The following is a 21,598-nucleotide window of genomic DNA, read 5'->3' as shown; positions in this document are numbered from 1 at the left end:
GCCTTTTTTTTGGGGTGAATCAAAAGGAGGGGGGGAGGGTGGGCTCTGGGTGGACTGATTATGCCAGGTGGGGCAGGGGGATGATGCAGCAGAGGAGAAGGGGAGTGAGGGATGGGGACACCCCCGGCCCCCGCCGTGCCTCTCATTGTCATTTGGACAGGGAAGCATTAATTGGATTAATTGATATATAACAAAGAGCTGGAAATGACCTCCCTGTGACTCCTCAATGTAGGAAGGACATTGAGAGACGTGGAGGTGTCCAGAGAAGGGCAGCGAGGCTGGGGAGGGGTCTGGAGCACAGCCCTGTGAGGAGAGGGTGAGGGAAGTGCTCAGTGCTGCCCCCACGTGTGCAATGCTGGGTACTGGAGTGGTGCAGTGGCATGTGCCGCCCCGTCAGGGCTCAGTGCTGCCCCCGTGTGTGCAATGCTGGGTACTGGAGTGGTACAGTGGCATGTGCCGCCCTGTCAGGGCTCAGTGCTGCCCCCGTGTGTGCAATGCTGGGTACTGGAGTGGTGCAGTGGCATGTGCCTCCCCGTCAGGGCTCAGTGCTGCCCCCGTGTGTGCAATGCTGGGTGCTGGAGTGGTGCAGTGGCCTGTGCCTCCCTGTCAGTGCTCAGTGCTGCCCCCGCGTGTGCAATGCTGGGTACTGGAGTGGTGCAGTGGCCTGTGCCTCCCTGTCAGTGCTCAGTGCTGCCCCCGCGTGTGCAATGCTTGGCCCTGTAGATGTGGAACAGCGTCTGCCTCCCCATCAGGGCTCACTGCTGCCCCCGCGTGTGCAATGCTCAGTACTGCAGTGGTGCAGCGGCATATGCCCCCCCCAACTGCTCGATGCTGCAGCCTAACTGCGCTGCATGCTTCAAGTGTTCGAATCCTTTGCCTTTGTTGCCCAGCACTCCAGGTCCTTGCTGGACATCTTTGCAGCCACTCTCCCCTCAGCCTGCAGTGTTACAAGGGGTTTATTGTGACCCAGGTACTGGACCTGCCCCCTGGCCTTGATGAACCTCATGCCATTGGCTTGGCCTTTGGTCCAGCCTAGCCAGGTCCCTCTATAGCTTAACAAGCAGATCAACACTGCTGCCCAGCTTGGGCCTGTCTGCAAACTGACTGAGGGAGCTTCAATGCCCTCACCCAGGGCACTGATAAAATATTCAGGAGCACTGGACCCATCATGGAGCCTTGGGGAACACCACTGGTCACCAGACACCAAATAGAGTTAGCTCCATTCACTGCAGAAAGCAACCCCACAGGATCAGAAAGAGAGCTCCTGACTCAGTGCTGAAGGTTGGAAAAGACCTCAGAGATCACCAAGTCCAACCTGTCACCCAACACCTCATGACTAACTGAACCATGGCTCCAAGTGCCACATCCAATCCTTTTTGAACACCTCCAGGGATGGTGACTCCACCACCTCCCTGGGCAGCACATTCCAGTGGCCAATTCCTCTTTCTGGGAAGAACTTCTTCCTAACATCCAGCCTAAACTTCCCCTGGCACAGCTTGAGGGTGTGTCCTCTTGTTCTGGTGCTGGTTGCCTGGGAGAAGAGACCAACCCCCACCTGGCTACAACCTCCCTTCAGGTAGTTGTAGAGAGCAAGAAGGTCACCCCTGAGCCTCCTCTTCTCCAGGCTAAACAATCCCAGCTCCCTCAGCCTCTCCTCTCCAGTTCAGGCTCGAGATGAGGAGAAAGTTCTTCATGGAGAGAGTCATTAGCCATTGGAATGTGCTGCCCAGGGAGGTGGTGGAGTCACCATCCCTGGAGGTGTTCAAGAGGGGACTGGACGTGGCACTTGGTGCCATGGTCTAGTAGGCATGAGGTCTTGGGTGATAGATTGGCCTTGATGATCCTCGAGGTCTCTTCCAACCTTAGTGATGCTGTGATACTGTGAATCCCCACGCTCGCCCTCGACCCAAAGGGGGTTTTGATGAAGCCTTCACTTCAGAACAGGAGGAGAATGCAGAGGTACTGCTTGGTTTCACCAGTCATTTATTTCTCTACAATGCACGCACGGCAGACACAGGGCAGCTACTCCTAGGGGCGAAATAGGCAATGAAGTCTAGACTGGATTTTGGGATCAGCTGAAACAGTCATGGCAAAGGAAGACCTGCTGCTGGTGGCTGAAGTTTGGTGATGTTTTGGACAGGCAAGAGCAAGAATCTCCCTGCATCTGTGTTTTCCTTCCTTTAAATGCACACCAGTCGAAGAAAACAAACTTAACAAAGGAAAAATACACCCCCCCAGGTTTTGATTTCTGTACAACATATCTTGGAGGAGGTCCCTTGGAGGTCATTGTGCCTGGGGGATAACTGGAGCCATCTGCCCTCATGAATTGTGTTCAGCATTGTTCAGTTTAGTTTGGGACCGGAGATGAGAGCCAAGAGTCAAATGGTTTCCCCCTGGGCGCAGGGTGGAGAACGACTGGAGGAGATTTTCCTTCTGAGAGTGAAGCCAGCACTTAGCCTCTCCACACCACACACCCTCTGCAGGGCCAGTCACAGGCAAGAGGGGAAAAAACCCTGCTCTTTTTTATTAGCACAGATCTCTCCTTCCAGGCTACCATGAGGAAACAAACCTTTTGGCAGATCTGGACATGGTCCCTTTCAGTTTTCACCTCCACTGTGGCATTCTGCTTTGCTGGGAGAAACTTGAGACAATCTTCATTAGGGGTTTGGGGTTTGTTGGGGGTGGTTCTCGAAGGTAAAAAAGCACATCACCTCTTGCCTGGGGCTGAGATCTGAATTAATTCTTCCCCCTCTGGCTGAGACAATGTCTGTTTTTACTGGCAGCTGGTGAGACAGTGAAGCAGTCTCCCAGCACTAGCCCAATCAGCCAGCACTGATGTTGTGACCTTGGCAGCCTCCTGTGCCCAGGCTGGCAGGCACCTGCCTGCGAGCTGAGCAATGCCCTCTGCCCTGCCTGGGACCTCTCTTCCCTGCCTGGGACCTCTCTGCCCTGCCTGGTAGCATCTGACTTAAAAATTGAAGAAGAAAAGCCTGCCAGCCTGGAAGGACCTGACAGAGAAACTGTCTGCAACGCTCTTCACATGTCAACAAGGAAGAATGAGACTTCTCTTCTCGCGACTTTGTTAGAGGAAGGTTTTGTTCTACACCCAGGACCTGCCTTTCCTTCCACGCTTTGAGCAGGTGGAGCAGTGCAAGCTGGCTGTTGCTAGAGCTGTTGTGGTTAGGAGCACAGTGCTCAGAAAGGTGCAAAGAAAATCAGTCTGGTACTGAGCGTGGGATGCACTGTTTTACCCTTGCCCTGCTCCCGTATGGCACGTGTTTGCGCAGCGCACGCCAGGGGCTGGTCTAGGCAGCCGCCTGCTGGCGCGGAGCGGGGGACACCTTTGCTTCTCGGCTGGCTCCGGCTGCACGGGGGTGCAGAACAAGTTCCTCATCCTCCATCTGCTGCTGAGCAAAGTTCACAAAAACCTGTGTGAGGAAAGAAGTGGTCACTGTCCCATCACCTCGTAGGAGCTAGTGGAAGATCTCCGTACATTTGCACCCTCTTGGCCTCTCTGCAGGGAGGAGGAATCTATAGACGTGACCTGAGACACTGTATTCCTTCTTTATGTTGATAAACTTCCTTGCAACTTCGTTCCTTTGGAGGCTCTTGTAACTGGAATCCTGTTTTTCTTTCAGAAGGAGGTGGGTTCAGCAATGCACAATGTGAGCTTGGTGGTAGAGGGAAAAGAAGGGGCAGAGTATCTCAGAGGAAGCTGTGAGGCAGCCAGGAATGGCTCTCCAACATTCCTGCCAAAGACAGCTCTGCATGTGTGGACCCCCAGCTACTTAGGAAAGCAGGCAGTTAAGGCTAATGCCCTCTAGCAGATGGGCATGGCCAACACTCCCAGTGCCACTCAACAAGTCCAAGTGCCACGGGCTGCACTTTGGTCACAACAACCCCATGCAGCCCTATAGGCTGGGGTCAGAGTGGCTGGAGAGCAGCCAGGCAGAAAGGGACCTGGGGGGTACTGGTTGACAGTAGGCTGAACAGGAGCTAGCAGTGTGCCCAGGTGGCCAAGAAGGCCAATGGCATCTTGGCCTGTATCAGCAATAGTGTGGCCAGCAGGAGCAGGGAGGTCATTCTGCCCCTGTACCCGGCACTAGTTAGGCCACACCTTGAGTCCTGTGTCCAGTTCTGGACCCTCAGTTTAAAAAGGACATTGAGATACTTGAAGGTGTCCAGAGAAGGGCAACAAGGATGGGGAGGGGTCTGGAGCACAGCCCTGTGAGGAGAGGCTGAGGGAGCTGGGATTGTTTAGCCTGGAGAAGAGGAGGCTCAGGGGTGACCTCATTGCTCTCTACAACTACCTGAAGGGAGGTTGTAGCCAGGTGGGGGTTGGTCTCTTCTCCCAGGCAACCAGCACCAGAACAAGAGGACACAGTCTCAAGCTGTGCCAGGGAAAGTTTAGGCTGGAGGTGAGGAGAAAGTTCTTCCCAGAAAGAGTAATTGGCCATGGGAATGTGCTGCCCAGGGAGGTGGTGGAGTCACCATCCCTGGAAGTGTTCAAAAGAGGATTGGATGTGGCACTTGGAGCCATGGTTTCATTAGTCATGAGATGTTGGGTGACAGGTTGGACTTGATGACCTCTGAGCTCTTTTCCACCCTTGTTGATTCTATGATATTCTATGATACTCTCTGGACTTTCCAGGTTTTGTGCCCCTAACTGCTCCTGTATAAAAGTGCATGACAGAGATGTGTAACCATTTAACCAAATATCACAGCATGCCTGGAGCCAGAGTGTCCAATGCACAGTCAACCTTCCTCCCAACTGAGCAAGCCTTGTGCCGAGTGGCTGACCTCACTCAGGCTGCTGCTCCTGCAGAAATGGGTTATGTGAATTCTGCCACCCGGGAAACGCCGTTGCAGCAGCTTTCAGGTGGCACAGGGAGCTAGGTACAGATCTCACATCTGATCCACCTAGATGTGAGATTTGGGAATTCTGCCTTGGAAAAGGTGCAACATAGTATCAGTCAGGGTTGGAAGGGACCACAAGGATCATCCAGTTCCAACCCCCCTGCCATGGGCAGGGACACCCCACACTAGATCAGCCTGGCCAGAGCCTCATCCAGCCTGGGCTTAAACACCTCCAGGGACAGGGCCCCAACCACCTCCCTGCACAACCCATTCTAGGGCTTCACCACTCTCATGGGGAAGAGCTTCCTCCTCACCTCCAGCCTGAATCTCCCCACCTCCAGCTTCATTCCATTCCCCCTACTCCTAGCACTACCTGAGATCCTGAGCAGTCCCTCCCCAGCCTTCCTGTAGCCCCCTTCAGATACTGGAAGGCCACAATTAGGTCACCTCAGAGCCTTCTCTTCTGCAGACTGAACAACCCCAACTCCTTCAGTCTGTCCTCACAGGAGAGGTGCTCCAGCCCTCTGATCATCCTCATGGCCCTTCTCTGGACACCTTCCAGCCCCTCCAGATCCCTCTTGGAATAGGGGCTCCAGAACTGGAGGCAGTACTCCAGGTGGGGTCTCCCCAGAGCTGAGCAGAGGGGGAGAATCACCTCCCTTGCCCTGCTGGCCACACTTCTCCTGATGCAGCCCAGGATCTGATTGGCTTTGCGGGCTGCAAGTGCACACTGAGAGCTCCTGTTGAGCTTCTCCTCCACCAGCACCCCTAAGTGTCTCTCCTCAGGGCTGCTTTCCAGCCAGTCCCTGGCCAGCCTGGATTTTTACCTGGGATTGCCTTGACCCAGATGCAGGACCCTGCACTTGGTCTTGTTGAACCTCATGAGGTTGGCTTGTGCCCACCTCTCCAGCCTGTCCAGGTTCCTCTGGATGGCCTCCCTTCCCTCCAGTGTGTCTGCTGTACCACACAGCTTGGTGTCATCAGCAAACTTGCTGAGGGTGCACTCAGTGCCACTGTCCATGGCACCCACAAAGATGTTGAACAAGCCTGGTCCCAGGACTGATCCCTGAGGGACTCCGCTTGTCCCTGGCCTCCACTGGGACATGGACCCATTGACAGCCACTCTTTGGGTGGCTCTGCGCTGAAGAGCTGGGTCCTCCATGTGCTTGGGCATATGGCCGTTGCCTTGCCTGACTGTGGAGAGGCTTCCTCACGGGGGTTTTGTTTTCACTCACCTGATCTAAAGTTGTTTGAGAGACAGAATATTCCTCAATGTGCAGATTGTCCTTATTGGAGATTATTAAGCGAAAGATCTTAGCCAGGGATGAGGAGCAAATCTGATACTGCAGCATGTTGTGGTGTCTCTCTCGCTGCACGCTCCCTGGGAAGTTGAGACGTATGAATTGCTCAGCGGGAGCGGGGTCTGGAGGCAGGCCAGCCTTCGGAGCTCTGATCTTCAGGGTGAGAACGTAGCCATCTCCAAACCTGGGATGTACAAGTGGCATTAGGATGAAGACATGAGTGCAGCATTCAGGAAGGAAATTCATTTTCTGCAGCCATGAAAGCAGTAATGACATCTGAAAGGTAATGCCTGGGATCTGGCTTTGGCAGAAGCCCTGCCCCTTCCCTGCGAAGAACTACGTGGCACAACAGAGTGGGGATGAGATCTGCTCACACTGTCTGTGCCAGAGCTGCACCCAGAAATGGGTCTGCTCATTCCAACAGCAGCTCTTCAGTCTGGATTGCTGTATTAAGAATGCTACCTGCAAAGCACACCAAGTTTTACTATTAAAATGTTCTACTTTCTGCTTCTATCATGGAGCAGATCATCTTGGGGGTGGTCACTGCACCCCTGAAGGATGGCCAAGGGCTCAGGTCCAGCCAGCATGGATTTAGGAAGGGCAGGTCCTGCCTCTCCAACCTGACCTCCTTCTATGACCAGGTGACTGCCTGGTGTATGTGGGGCAGGATGTGGATGTAGTCTGCCTGGACTGCAGCAAGGCCTTTGACACCGTCCCCCACAGCAAACTCCTGGCCAAGCTATCAGCCCCTGGCTTGGAGAGCAGCACTCTGAGCTGGGTTAGGAACTGGCTGGAGGCTGAGCCCAGAGAGTGGTGGTGAATGGTGCCACATCCAGCTGGCAGCCAGGCACCAGAGGTGTGCCCCAGGGATCAGTGCTGGGCCCCATCCTGTTCAATATCTTTATTGATGATCTGGATGAGGGATTTGAGTCAGTCATCTGCAGTAAATTTGCAGATGACACAAAGTTGGGAGCAGATGTTGGTCAGTTAGAGGGCAGAAGGGCTCTGCAGAGGGACCTCGACCGACTGGGCAGATGGGTGGAGTCCAACAGGATGTCATTCAACAAGTCCAAGTGCCAGGGGCTGCACTTTGGCCATGGCAATCCCATGCAGAGCTACAGGCTGGGGTCAGAGTGGTTGGAGAGCTGCCAAACAGAAAGCGACCTGGGGGTAGTGGGGAACAGCTGGCTGAACATGAGCCAGCAGTGTGCCCAGGTGGCCAAGAAGGCCAATGGCATCCTGGCCTGCATCAAGAACAGTGTGGCCAGCAGGAGCAGGGAGGTCATAGTGCCACTGTACTCTGCACTGCTTAGGCCACACCTTGAGTCCTGTGTCCAGTTCTGGGCCCCTCAGTTTAGGAAGGACATTGAGAGACTTGAAGGTGTCCAAAAAAAGGCAACGAGGCTGGGGAGAGGCCTTGAGCACAGCCCTGTGAGGAGAGGCTGAGGGAGCTGGGGTTGCTTAGCCTGGAGAAGAAGAGGCTCAGGGGTGACCTTATTGCTGTCTACAACTAACTGAAGGGAGGTTGTAACCAGGAGGGGATTGCTCTCTTCTCCCCGGCACCCAGCACCAGAACAAGAGGACACAGTCTCAAGCTGTGCCAGGGGAAGTTTAGGCTGGAGGTGAGGAGAAAGTTCTTCATGGAGAGAGTTGTTAGCCATTGGGATGTGCTGCCCAGGGGGGTGGTGCAGTCACTGTCCCTGCAGGTGTTCAAGAGGGGATTGGATGTGGCAGTTGGTGCCATGGTCTAGTCAGGGGGTCTTGGGTGACAGGTTGGACTTGATGATCTCTGAGGTCTTTTCCAGCCTTGTTGATTCTATGATTCTGTACTTACTTGTACTTTAGCTGCTGGATAGTGCCCAGGCATTTGAAGGTACCCTCCACCATGATGGCTAAGCGAGTACACAGGGCTTCACATTCTTCCATACTTTCAAAATAAAGGACAGACATTTGAGGTCAAGGCCAAAAGATTAACCTCCTCTGCTCTGGGCTTCTGAACTCTCACCACTGTTACCTGTGTGAGGTTAGAACCACAGCTCGTCTGTCCCTGAGCACGCCGACAATAGAGTCCCACAGGAGGCGCCGGGACTGAGGGTCCATGCCGGTAGTTGGTTCATCCTGCAAGGGAAGTGTTAAGACAGAGAGATTCAGAGAAGCAGATACTGTTAAGACAGGGAGATTCAGGGAAGCAGATATGAAGAAGAAAATGTATTCAGAATGTAGTTATGGTGTCATAGTATCATCATAGTGTCATAGTGTCAGTCAGGGTTGGAAGGGACCACAAGGATCATCTCAAGGTGAGGAGAAAGTTCTAGACTGAGAGAGTCATTTGTCATTGGAATGTGCTGCCCAGGGAGGTGGTGGAGTCACCATCCCTGGAGGTGTTCAAGAGGAGATTGGACGTGGCACTTGGAGCCCCGGTCTAGTCATGGGGTCTGTGGTGACAGGTTGGACTCGATGATTCTCGAGGTCTCTTCCAACCTTAGCGATACTGTGATACTGTGATCAACTAAACCATGGCACCAAGCACCCTATCAAGTCTCCTGAACACCTCCAGTGATGGTCACTCCACCACCTCCCTGCGCAGCACATTCCAATGGGCAATCACTGTCTCTATGAAGAATTTCTTCCTCACCTCCAGCCTAAACCTCCCCTGGCACAGCTTGAGACTGTGTCCTCTTGTTCTGGTGCTGGTTGCCTGGGAGAAGAGACCAACCCCCTCCTGGCTACAACCTCCCTTCAGGTAGTTGTGGAGAGCAATAAGGTCTCCCCTGAGCCTCCTCTTCTCCAGGCTAAGAAGCAAAGGACTATAAAGAAGCAAAAGACTATAAAGAAGCAAGGTACATGTTTTCAGACCATCAGCTAGTTGAATAGTTCCACTCTGACAAGAAAAGGCAGACTGGAACCAGATACAGATTTGTACTCAAGCTTGTCTGAATTAGGGATTTTTACCTCAAACCATTCTTCTTTCATATTCCCTTGGGGTCCATTAGAAACCTTCCAATGCCTCCCCATCTATCCCTGAAATTACACACTGAGACATACAAGTTGAGGGCAGAAAGGAGCTTGCAAAGAGTGCCACGGCAGTCCTTCAGCCCAGTTTTCATGAGGGGTTAGGCTGGGTGATCACGGAGCTATGCTACCACGACGCTTACCAGCAAGACGAGTGGTGGGCAGCCGATCAGTGCGATGGCAGTGGAGAGCTTGCGCTTGTTGCCACCGCTGTAGGTACCAGCCAGGTGGTCTGCATACATAGGAAGCCCCAGCTTCTGGATGCCCCATTCAGCAACCTATGAGACAGAGTGCCTTTGTCACACAGCAGCTGATGCAGGACCCACAGCTGACTCGCTGACACGACCCTCTTCCGGCGGTCCCCTGGGGCCTGGCACACTCGTTTTACAACTGGAGCAGGGCAGTCCAAAGCATTTGTGATGAGGAGGGGAATTCTAACTACTTGAGAAAAAGCCATGAGCCAGCCTCAGCTGTAGACTGTCTGTCTGAACAAGAATTTAAATTATCTTCTGCCTGTTCTCCATCTCACACACAGAAGGATTTCACAGACGAGAATGAAACTGTGACCAGCGCAGTTCCTAGTCACAGCAGCCGCACCTTTAGCCTTCTGTGGCTGGCACTGTAGCAGTTTGGGCCAGGTGCCCCCTGCTGTGCCCACATGAAAAACACCTCCTGTGTCTTGAAGGAGTCCAGCCCAGTGGGTGGGCACAGGAAGCCAGGTATTTCATCCCATAATGCCCTGCTCACCTATAAGACATCAGTGGGGATCCTGGCACTTCCTCTTTTCTTCCCTTGCTGCTACCTGGTAATGGGGGGAGCTATCCCACGACCTCTTGGTCCTGGCTAGGCCCAGGGCCGGGAGGAAGGGCAATCTCAGATCTGGCCAGCTGAGATTAGCCTAGCAGTGGGGGGTGGGGGTGGGGGAGGAAGAAGGAGCCCTGGGGGTTTTAGGTGTACTCTCAGGTGAGGATGGGATGTTTCTGGGTGTGCTTTGGGATCTCTTTTGTCACTGTGCTCCTGGTTCTCTGTAAACATTCACTGCTTTTCCATTTAAACCTTCCACCACTTTTTTGCAGTCCATTTGTCTGAGTTTCACTTTTGCCTGTGGTGGGGGGTGGGTGTCGGCCTCAACCCATCCCAGGCACCATGGTTCTGCAAGTGCCACTTATACCTAAGAACCTGCATTCGCAGTGCAGTCTGGTGCTTAACTTTCCAACTGAGAGGAACCGCTCCCAGGACTTCCAAAGGCAGACTGGCAAAGCCCCCCTTGGCGATTCCGGCCCCTGGCACGCCGTGAGCCCAGTCAACAGCCACAGATACTCGCTGTTAACTATGCAGAAGTCAGAAGCAAGAGTGCTTTACCCTCTTGATTTCCTCTGCTGGAATCCCCTTCAAGCGTGCATAGAGGTGGAGATGCTCTCTTCCTGTGAGCAGGTCATCGATGGCGTCGAACTGAGGGCAGTAGCCCATGTTTTGGTGGACGTTGGCCAGCTGGGTCAATACGCTGGAGAAAAAAACCCCAAAGGAATCTTAGTTCTATACCACTAAGGCCAAGAGAGAGATCGACAGCTTGAGTCATGTTGTTGGCCTGGTTATGTCACGTTAGCCTGGTTATCTCACCTAGTTGGCCTGGTTATCTCACCTCACTAGCCTGGTTATCGCACCTCACTAGCCTGGTTATCTCACATTAGCCTGGTTATTTCACCTCATTGGCCTGGTTATCTCATGTTAGCCTGGTTATCTCACCTCGTTGGTCTGGTTATCTCACCTAGTTGGCCTGGTTATCTCACGTTAGCCTGGTTATCTCACCTCGTTGGCCTGGTTATCTCACGTTAGCCTGGTTATCTCACCTCGTTGGCCTGGTTATCTCATGTTGTTGGCCTATTATCTCATGCTGGCCTGGCTATCTCACATTTGCAGCTTTTCCCATGAGATCCAATGGCTTTGTCCCACTGTTGGCTTTACTATAACTGACCCACAGAATTTATAGCAGACTGCTGGCACCGTAAAGCACCAGCATGTGTCAACTGTGGCGTCTCCCAGTGCCATGAAACTGGAAAAGAGCTGCTAGGTCACTGAGACTACGATCTGGACACTTCTAGCCTGGTAAATAGACCGTCCCAGGCATATTTGTTTTGAGGTACTTGCCTATTGCCAGCCACCACAGCGTCTCCAGATGTCACATCCGTATCTCCAGTCAGCATTTTGAACGTCGTCGTTTTGCCGGCGCCGTTCACTCCCAAAAGACCAAAGCACTAAATCACAAAATCACGTGTCACATTCTTTAGTGTTTCCCACTGGCAGACCACTGCCAGACCATCCCACTGGCACGAAACACAAACTGATCCCCAGGACGCAATCTAGCGTTGGTGGACAACATACCTCTCCGGGACGGATGCCAACACAGAGTCTGTCCACTGCAGGCTTCTGCCTACCCGCATAAATCTACATGGACAGGGGGAAGACAATAAATAGACAAACAAATAAATGAAATGAAGAAGAAAAATCCTCTGTCAAGACTTGTTGAGCAAAGAAAATCTTCTGAAGCTTTAGTTTAATGTTATTGGCCTGAAGCAGCTTCAGAACCAGCACAGGAGTTAAATAAACAAATTAGCAAGAGTAAGCTTTCTAGAGAGTCAGATATTAATTTGCATTAAATAAGCTTGTAATGACCCCTAAAATACAACCTTTCTGCATGCAGCCTTTTACTTCTCCTCTTTAGCACCTGGAGACAGACCTGAGCAGCTCTGACATCTGAAACTAAAGTGGAACAACACAGCAGGGTAGTCTGAAGAATGATAGGTCTCTCTTAGCCTGGAGAGGAGGAGACTCGGGGGTGACCTTCTTGCTCTCTACAACTACCTGAAGGGAGGTTGTAGACAGGCAGAGGTTGGTCTCTTCTCCCAGGCAGCCAGCACCAGAACAAGAGGACACAGTCTCAGGCTGCACCAGGGGAGGTTTAGGCTGGAGGTTAGGAAGAAGTTCTATACAGAGAGAGTGATTGCCCATTGGAATGGGCTGCCTGGGGAGGTGGTAGAATCACCATCATTGGAGGTGTTCAGGAGAAGACTTGATGGGGTGCTTGGTGCCATGGGTTAGTTGTTTAGGTGGTGTTGGATTGGTTGATGGGTTGGGCGTGATGATCTTGAAGGTCTCTTCCAACCTGGTCTGGTCTGGTCTGGTCTGGTCTATTCTATTCTATTCTATTCTATTCTATTCTATTCTATTCTATTCTATTCTATTCTATTCTATTCTATTCTCATTAAAGATCCCAGCAACACATGCAGTCTCTGTGTTTGTGTAGCTCAGGTTTGCCTGCATTCAGATGCCTGCCATGTCTGGAAAGAAGATAAACCAGCACAGAGATGGATGCTGGTGGGAATCGCTAACGGTCACTTGAAGCGACAAGGCAAGAAACCTAAGCAGGGAAGGTTGCATTATCCTTGCTGGGCTTCCCAGCAGTTTGATTTCTCAAAGGAAGCAGCCTTCACTTCCAAAATACTTGCTGTTTTCTAAGGCATGAGGCACATTTTAAGACCAATGCCATCTGCACCCATAGGTGAGAGATGTTCTGAAAGAGTGAATTCACACTTGACTAAAATGGCTTCGTCCTCAAAGCATTTACCTTGGTCAGTTCTTGTAATTCCAAGATATCTGTTTTGTTCCCACCACTCATAATTCTTTTCCTTTCTTCTGCAATGTCCTCATCTTCATCAAGAATAGGTGGCATGGGAGCCCCAGCAAACCTGGAAAAGCCCAAGAAACTGGCTACAGAACCAATGACTGGCTCCAGTTTGAATTACAACAGCAGTGTGGAACAACGGCCAGTGCATTGTCCACAATTTGACTGATGGGAGCAATGGGACTGAAAATTCACAATGTGACATTGGCTGGAGCATTCCTGCTGCTGGAAGAATCCCTGACAAACACTGAAACAATAATAATAACAACTAAAAAACAATTTAAAAAGCCAAACCAGCCACCCAAGTGAACAACCCAAACCCCACAGTGAAGACTTGCCTCATTCCTTCAGCAATACACTCAGAGTCCAAGGGCGGGAGATTGAACACATCTAAGTGATAGGTTCTACACATTGGCCACAGCAACCCCAGGCAGTGCTACAGGCTGGGGTCAGAGTGGCTGGAGAGCTGCCAAACAGAAAGGGACCTGGAGGTACTGGTTGACAGCAGCTGAACAGGAGCCAGCAGTGTGCCCAGGTGGCCAAGAGGGCCAATGGCATCCTGGCCTGCATCAGGAACAGTATGACCAGCAGGAGCAGGGAGGTCATTCTGCCCCTGTACTCAGCACTTGTTAGGCCACACCTTGAGTCCTGTGTCCAGTTCTGGGCTCCTCAGTTTAGGAAAGATGTTGAGTTGCTGGAAGGCATCCAGAGAAGGGCAACAAAGCTGGGGAGGGGTCTGGAGCACAGCCCTGTGAGGAGAGGTTGAGGGAGCTGGGGTTGCTTAGCCTGGAGAAGAGGAGGCTCAGGTGAGACCTTATTGCTGTCTACAGCTACCTGATAGGAGGTTGTAGCCAGGTGGGTATTGGTCTCTTCTCCCAGGCAACCAGCACCAGAACAAGAGGACACAGTCTCAAGCTGTGCCAGGGGAGGTTTAGGCTGGAAGTGAGGAAGAAATTCTTCATAGAGAGAGAGATTGCCCATTGGAATGTGCTGCCCAGGAAGGTGGTGGAGTCACCATCACTGAAGGTGTTCAGGAAGAGACTTGATGGGGTACTTGGTGCCATGGTTTAGTTGATTAGGTAGGGTTGGGATGATAGGTTGGACACAATGATCTCAAAGGTCTTTTCCAACCTGGTCTATCCTATCCTATCCTATCCTATCCTATCCTATCCTATCCTATCCTATCCTATCCTATCCTATCCTATCCTATCCTATCCTATCCTATCCTATCCTATCCTATCCTACCATACACATTTGCAAATGCTTTCTTGAACCAGGATATCAACAAATGAAGATGAAGTATGGTAAGCACACAGAAAACAAAACCAAACCAAAACCAAGCTGACAATTCAGAGAAAAAGAAAGGAAGGAAGAAGCACAAAGTGGAAGAGAGACTTAAACCCCAGCTGGTGAAGAGACCTGAGCGCCAGCATTGGGACGTACCATCGCGTGGAGAACAAGCGGTGCTGCGTGAGGAGGTGCAGAATGAAGTATGCCACCCCTTGGACAGCCATGGCAACTAAGTTCTTTCCAGCAAAGTCCCACTGGAAAGGATTGGAAACATGCTCCTCACCTTTGGGGAAAGAGCATCAGAGTGTAAGTTTGAGGCTTTGTTATTTTATTCATTGATTTGTTTACTTAACTGCTGAAAAGATCACTGCTCCTCAGAACAGAAGTCATAATGGTTTGGAATTAAAGGCTGTGCAGTGTTTCATCATCATCATCATCATCATCAAGTAATGCCTTTGCTTTCCAATGCTGTATAAAGAGTCTGTAACCAAATTGTAAAGGCACAGCCTAAACCCACCGCAGAGTCTTAAGCAAACACAGTCAAAGCTCAGCTGCTGCTTGGGAGCTGAAATGTCTGTAAGTTCCCTGACTGTGCACCAGTTTGGATATGCAGAAGATGAAAACTTTGTGGACTGTGTGAAAGACAGTTTCTGACTAAGGCCAGATGGCTTCAGATGTATGATTATTATGGTAATGAGCAATGATAGAACCTTTGGGGTTGGAAGGAACCTCCAAAGGTCATCTAGTCCAGCCCCCAGCTGTCCCATATCAGACAGCCATATCCCACAGGAATGCATCTGGAGAACAGCAGCCACATTCAGCACTAATTTGAGAGCTGAGGAAGCATTCAAAGGAAATGAAATCATGCCTCTTCCTATAGTGACCCAAGGACTTCAGAACAAGTGGTAAACAAGAAGACACAGTCTCAGGCTGCACCAGGGGAAGTTTAGGCTCGAGGTGAGGAGAAAGTTCTTTACTGAGAGAGTCATTTGTCATTGGAATGTGATGCCCAGGGAGGTGGTGGAGTCACCATCCCTGGAGGTGTTCAAGGGGGGATTGGATGTGGCACTTGGTGCCATGGTCTAGTCATGAGGTCTGTGGTGACAAGTTGGACTCAATGATCCTCGAGATCTCTTCCAACCTTAGCGATACTGTGAGAACCCCACCAGAGTCTGGCACTGAAGGGGTGGGTGGCACTGAACTGAATGGGTTCATTTCCAATGCAGACCACTGCACTGGGGGAGGATTTCAGCATCAGCCACTAGCTTTCCAAGGTAATACTTCCAGCCCCGCCATTCGAGGCCAGGACACACGCTGCTGATGCAGCATGATGCTCATTGGCTTTACTCACCAAACCTGGCATATACTTCAGTCACAGCTTGGTTCATGGCCAGATCAATGAGTCCACGGCCCAGGCAAAAGTGTGGGAAGACAATTAGCACATTTTTCAATGTCCTGTTAAACTTCAGCAAAGACTGTGTGAGAGAGAGAGAAACATAACAAGGAGTTGGAACCAAACTGAGGAAAACACGACAGAAAAGTTCTTTGTTACATCAGAGAAGTTGGATGCTCTGTGTTCTCAGAACAGAAAAACAGAGCATTTGCCAAGCTGCACCCAGAGCATCTGCAACCTAAACTGCAGCCTGGCAGAGTGCTGCCATGCACTGAACCCAGAGGGAGGCAATGGTCACTCTAGTCACACGTCTTTGGTGTCACTTTAGAGACACCGTGCCCACCACAGAGGTCTATTCTCAAACATAACAATCACAGTCTCACAGTAACGCTAAGGTTGGAAGAGACCTCAAAGATCATCGAGCCCAACCTGTCACCACAGACCTCATGACTAAACCATGGCACCAAGTGGCACATCCAATCCCCTCTTCAACACCTCCAAGGATGGTGACTCCAGCACCTCCCTGGGCAGCACATTCCAATGGGCAATCTCTCTTTCTGTGAAGAACTTCTTCCTAACGTCCAGCCTAAACCTCCCCTGGTGCAGCCTGAAACTGTGTCCTCTTGTTCTGGTGCTGGCTGCCTGGGAGAAGACACCAACCCCCACCTGGCTACAACCTCCCTTCAGGGAGTTGTAGAGAGCAATGAGGTCACCCCTGAGTCTCCTCTTCTCCAGGCTAAGCGACCCCAGCTCCCTCAGCCTCTCTTCACAGGGCTGTGTTCCAAGCCCCTCACCAACTGTGTTGCCCTTCTCGGGACACATTCCAGCAACTCAACCTCCTTCCTAAACTGAGGGGCCAGAACTGGACACAGGACTCAAGGTGTGGCCTAACCAGTGCAGTGTACAGGGGCACAATGACCTCCCTGCTCCTGCTGGCCACACTATTCTTGATGCAGGCCAGGATGCCGTTGGCCCTCTTGGCTGCCTGGGCACACTGCAGGCTGAACATGAGCCTGCATCAACCATCAACCATCACCCCCAGGTCCCTCTCTGCCTGGCTGCTCTCCAGCCACTCTGACCCCAGCCTGTAGCACTGCATGGGGTTGCTGTGGCCAATGTGCAGCACCTGGCACTTGGATGTGTTCAATCTCCTGCCCTTGGACTCTGCCCATCTGTCCAGCCTGTCAAGGTCCCTCTGCAGAGCCTCTCTACCCTCCAGCAGATCAACTCCTGCCCCCAGCTTGGTGTCATCAGCAAATTTACTGCTGATGGACTCAATGCCCTCATCCAGATCATCAATGAAGATGTTAAAGAGCACAGGGCCCAGCACTGATCCTTGGCGCGCACCATTAGTGCCTGGCTGCCAGCTGGCTGTGGCACCATTCACCACCACTCTCTGGGCTCAGCCTCCAGCCAGTTCCTAACCCAATGCAGTGTGCTCCCGTCCAAGCCAAAATTATCTGCCACCCATACCCACTGAACTGGAGGACCCTTCCGACCCAGGGCATTCTATGAAACCAAGCTGCAGAGTCAGGCACAAAGTGCCATGTCTCCTCATCCCCAGCTGTGAAAGCATACATAAGTTTGCTTTTAGGACAAGCAGAAAAAATACCCCACCCTCCACGTCATTCCATATGTGTGGAACCCAAAGCCCTGAGTCCCTCCCCTGGGTTATTCTGCTCATCTGTCCCAACAAGTTCCCCACTCATTCACTGACAGAAAATAAATCCCCCAAGGTAGATAGAGTGGTTGTTGGAGATGGTTGTGCTTGGGCAGACCCAGGGGGGCCAATGGCATCCTGGCCTGCATTAAGAACAGTGTGGCCAGCAGGAGCAGGGAGGTCATTGTGCCCCTGTATGCTGCACTGGTTAGGCCACACCTTGAGTCCTGTGTCCAGTTCTGGGCCCCTCAGTTTAGGAAGGAGGTTGACTTGCTGGAACGAGTCCAGAGAAGGGCAACAAAGTTGGTGAGGGGTTTGGAACACAAGCCCTATGAGGAGAGGCTGAGGGAGCTGGGGCTGCTTAGCCTGGAGAGGAGGAGACTCAGGGGTGAACTTATTGCTCTCTACAACTACCTGAAGGGGGGTTGTAAACAGGCAGAGGTTGGTGTCTTCTCCCAGGCAGCCAGTACCAGAACAAGAAGACACAGTCTCAGGCTGCGCCAGGGGAAGTTCAGGCTGGAGGTCAGGAGGAAGTTTTACACAGAGAGAGTGATTGCCCATTGGAATGGGCTGCCTGGGGAGGTGGTGGAGTCGCCATCCCTGGAGGTGTTCAGGAGGAGACTTGACAGGGTGCTTGGTTACATGGGTTAGTTGATTAGGTGGTGGTGGATGATAGGTTGGACATGATGATCTTGAAGGTCTCTTCCAACCTGGTCTGGTCTGGTCTGGTCTGGTCTGGTCTATTCTATTCTATTCTAAATAGCTAGGTGTCAGCAACGTTCCTTACCGGGTTGTGTTCAAACAGCTCCAGGATGAAGGTAATGGCAGTGCTGTTGATCCCCACAAAGAGGTTAATACAAGACAGTGCAACATAAGCAGTGCTAGGGACACTGAAGAAAGAAGCAGCAGGGTACATCATGGGAATTACTGCCCATCTGCATGCAAAAGAGAGAAAAGCTGTCACTAGTCTCATGTCAGTTGGCCTAATGAAAACACAGAGCTGAGCTTTCTTTGCATTTCAAGTGTGATGAAAAGCTGTAACCAGCTGGAAACACCACATCTTGACTGAGGAGCTGGACCAGGGGAGTGAGTCCATCAGCAGTAAATTTGCAGGTGACACCAGGCTGGGGGCAGGAGTTGATCTGTTAGAGGGTGGGAGAGCTCTGCAGAGGGTCCTCGACAGGCTGGACAGATGGGCAGAGTCCAAGGGCAGGAGATTGAACACATCCAAGTGCCAGGTTCTGCACATTGGCCACAGCAACCCCAGGCAGTGCTACAGGCTGGGGTCAGAGTGGCTGAGAGCAGCCAGGCAGAGAGGGACCTGGGGGGTGCTGGTTGACAGCAGCTGAACCAGAAACTGAGGAGTCCAGAACTGGATACAGGAGTCAAGGTGTGGCCTAACCAGTGCTGAGCACAGGGGTACAATGACCTCCCTGCGCCTGTTGGCCACACTGCTCCTGATGCAGCCCAGGATGCCATTGGCCCTCTTGGCTGCCTGGGCACACTGCTGGCTCATGTTCAGCCTACCATCAACCAGTACCCCCAGGTCCCTCTCTGCCTGGCTGCTCTCCAGCCACTCTGACCCCAGCCTGTAGCACTGCATGGGGTTGTTGTGGCCAATGTGCAGCACCTGGCACTTGGATGTGTTCAATCTCCTGCCCTTGGCCTCTGCCCATCTGTCCAGCCTGTCGAGGTCCCTCTGCAGAGCCTCTCTACCCTCCAGCAGATCAACTCCTGCCCCCAGCTTGGTGTCATCAGCAAATTTACTGCTGATGGACTCAATGCCCTCATCCAGATCATCAATAAAGATGTTAAAATATTTCATTCCTGGCTTCAATGAGGCAAATGGAAAACCACCAAACTCTTACCTAGTGCAGCAAATTGAAAGCAGCAAACTGAACAAATATATTTGCCTACAAAACCCCACGTGACACGCTTAAAGGCAGGGACAAAGGAAGCAAACAAAACACAATCATAAACCCCAACCTAATCAAAAGATGTCCCCAGGCAGAGCATGTGAATATGCTGGAGCAGAGAGAAAACATCCATTGCTAACCTGCATGGTACCCACTGAGTTTTAGCATTTAAAGCTGGGTTTCACCAAGTACCAAGGTCAATAACATGGAACAATTTCTACATGCAAGAATATCATTTGAATACTCACCCATACAGAAGCAGCAAGGCAACAAGCACAGGAAGGTTGGTTGGGGAAGTATATGCCTTCTTGTTGAATCCAATGAATATAGCCACAACCATCCCAGCACTCAGGGCATAACTGGCCTGCCACATCACAAAGGTGAAGAGCAGTGTGCAAGAGGTGAGAAGGTCAGCAAAGATAGCCAGATCCTACACATTATTCCAAAGGGATTTTGTGCTGAGGATCAACATCAGGCAGAAAGGGACCTGGGGGTACTGGTGGACAGCAGCTGAACAGGAGCCAGCAGTGTGCCCAGGTGGCCAAGAAGGCCAATGGCATCCTGGCCTGCATCAAGAATAGTGTGGCCAGCAGGAGGTCATTGTGCCCTGTGCTCAGCACTGGTTAGGCCACACCTTTAGTCCTGTGTCCAGTTCTGGGCTCCTCAGTTTAAGAAGGACATTGAGAGACTTGAAGGTGTCCAGAGAAGGGCATCGAGGCTGGGGAGGGGTCTGGAGCATAAGGCTGGGGAGAGGTCTCGAACACAGGCCCTACAAGGAGAGCCTGGAGGAGCCTGGAGAAGAGGAGGCTCAGGGGACACCTTACAGCTCTCTACAACTACCTGAAGGGAGGTTGTAGCCAGATGGGGGTTGGTCTCTTCTACCAGCCAACCAGCAGCAGAACAAGAGGACACAGTCTCAAGCTGTGCCAGGGGAGGATTAGGCTGGAGGTGAGGAGAAAGTTATTCCCAGAATCAGTAATTTGCCATTGGAATGTACTGGCCAGGGAGGTGTTCAAAAAAGGATTGGATGTGGCACTTGGAGCCATGGTTTAGTAGTCATGAGATGTTGGGTGACAGGTTGGACTTGATGATCTCTGAGGTCTTTTCCAACCTCATTGATTTTATGATTCTATATTGTGGTTCTTCTAGAGGGCAGGAGTGACTAGCACCAGGAGGGTGGGCCTTACCTGCTATGGTAGGTTGTACTTTATTACACATTCAGTTGTAAGAACTGGAAACCCTAAGAGCACAACAAAGGCAGTTCATTAGTTGAGCAATGAGTTGTGCACTTCACTTCTCCATCTGTAATCAGTTAGGAGGTCAGGTCATAGTATCATAGAATAGAATCATAGACTCAACAAGGTTGGAAAAGGCCTCAAAGATCATCAAGTCCAACCTGTCACCCAACACCTCATGACTAGACCATGGCATCAAGTGCCACATCCAATCCCCTCTTGAACACCTCCAGGGGTGGGGACTCCACCACCTCCCTGGGCAACACATTCCAAGGGCTAATAACTCTCTCTGTGAAGAACTTTCTCCTCACTTCCAGCCTAAACCTCCCCTGGCACAGCTTGAGACTGTCCTCTTGCTCTGCTGCTGGTTGCCTGGGAGAAGAGATCAACCCCCACCTGGCTACAACCTCCCTTCAGGTAGCTGTAGAAAGCAATAAGGTCTCCCCTGAGCCTCCTCTTCTCCAGGCCTTAAGCATGCTCACTGAGAAGGAATGAATGTTTGGCAATGCTCACAATCACTTAATTCACTGATCAGAGCAGGTTCATAGAATCCCAACAGCAGCTGTGCAACTAGACCAGCAGCTACTCACCATGTCCCACATGAAGTTCGTTAGCCAGTAGACTGCAGGGCTCACACCGCTGACGATCTGCAGATGCTTGGCTTTTGTCACCCGTTCTTGAATCAAGTACAACACAAAACTGGCTGGGATGAAGGACATGGCAAAAACCACACAGATGGCAACAACAGCATCCACTGAAGTATTCAGCCTAAAACAAAGCACAGGAAGGGACTGTGACCGAGGGACTGGGTGCAGCACAACACTGCTGGCATTGGAGGAATCTGGAGGGAGCTGAAAGATCCAAAAGCAGAGAGTTTATTTTGTAAGCAGAAGAATCTTGCAGCTCCAAAATGTGTGTGATGGGTGACACCCACCCAGGAAGCAGGGGTGGGGGGAGGGCTTGTGAGAGCATTGCCCTCCCTGCAGGGGGTTTTCCCCCTGGGAAACTAAATTAGTCTGTTCCACTCCCCCTCCCTGCCCAGCAAGCCTATAACAAGGAGAACACTGCAGCCATTAGTTCTCTTGGGCCCTGCCTTTGCCTGGACAAGGACTGCTGCTGGCTCCCTGCTTCTCTGCCACGTGGTCAGGCCTGATCCTCCTCCCTGCTTCCTCCACACCTCTTCAAAGAGACTGGTTTGGTATTCTTGTTTTTTCCCCCCATCCATCCTTGTTCCTTACCCTTGTGAACCTTT

The 21,598-nt window shown here is 51.7% G+C and overlaps 1 protein-coding gene across 6 annotated transcripts in view; it reads right to left on the bottom strand.

Annotated features, from left to right (window-relative positions):
* Nucleotides 1–1,979: 1,979 nt before the first annotated feature.
* Nucleotides 1,980–21,598, bottom strand: part of ABCA4 (ATP binding cassette subfamily A member 4) — a 119,549-nt gene continuing 99,930 nt past the window's right edge. For 5 of the 6 annotated variants that reach the window (XM_068166229.1, XM_068166231.1, XM_068166233.1 and 2 more), the window contains 14 exons: nt 20,937–21,114; nt 19,360–19,475; nt 17,983–18,130; nt 15,494–15,617; nt 14,296–14,425; nt 12,796–12,916; nt 11,553–11,615; nt 11,319–11,425; nt 10,533–10,674; nt 9,314–9,448; nt 8,173–8,276; nt 7,993–8,085; nt 6,093–6,342; nt 1,980–3,428 (listed from right to left, as the gene is read on the bottom strand). In XM_068166229.1, coding sequence (XP_068022330.1) covers nt 3,306–3,428; nt 6,093–6,342; nt 7,993–8,085; nt 8,173–8,276; nt 9,314–9,448; nt 10,533–10,674; nt 11,319–11,425; nt 11,553–11,615; nt 12,796–12,916; nt 14,296–14,425; nt 15,494–15,617; nt 17,983–18,130; nt 19,360–19,475; nt 20,937–21,114 — 1,834 coding nt within the window. In that variant the 3' untranslated portion in view covers nt 1,980–3,305. The remainder of the gene's footprint in view (nt 3,429–6,092; nt 6,343–7,992; nt 8,086–8,172; nt 8,277–9,313; nt 9,449–10,532; nt 10,675–11,318; nt 11,426–11,552; nt 11,616–12,795; nt 12,917–14,295; nt 14,426–15,493; nt 15,618–17,982; nt 18,131–19,359; nt 19,476–20,936; nt 21,115–21,598) is intronic. The other variant, XM_068166232.1, reaches the window with a different exon arrangement.

This window comes from Melanerpes formicivorus, unplaced genomic scaffold (assembly GCF_026170545.1).
Source record: "Melanerpes formicivorus ecotype bairdi unplaced genomic scaffold, bMelFor1.0.p_v2 SCAF_99, whole genome shotgun sequence".
Classification (NCBI taxonomy): Eukaryota; Metazoa; Chordata; class Aves; order Piciformes; family Picidae; genus Melanerpes; species Melanerpes formicivorus.
The sequence above is the reverse complement of the archived record's forward strand: the minus strand, read 5'-3'. Positions and strand labels throughout refer to the sequence as shown.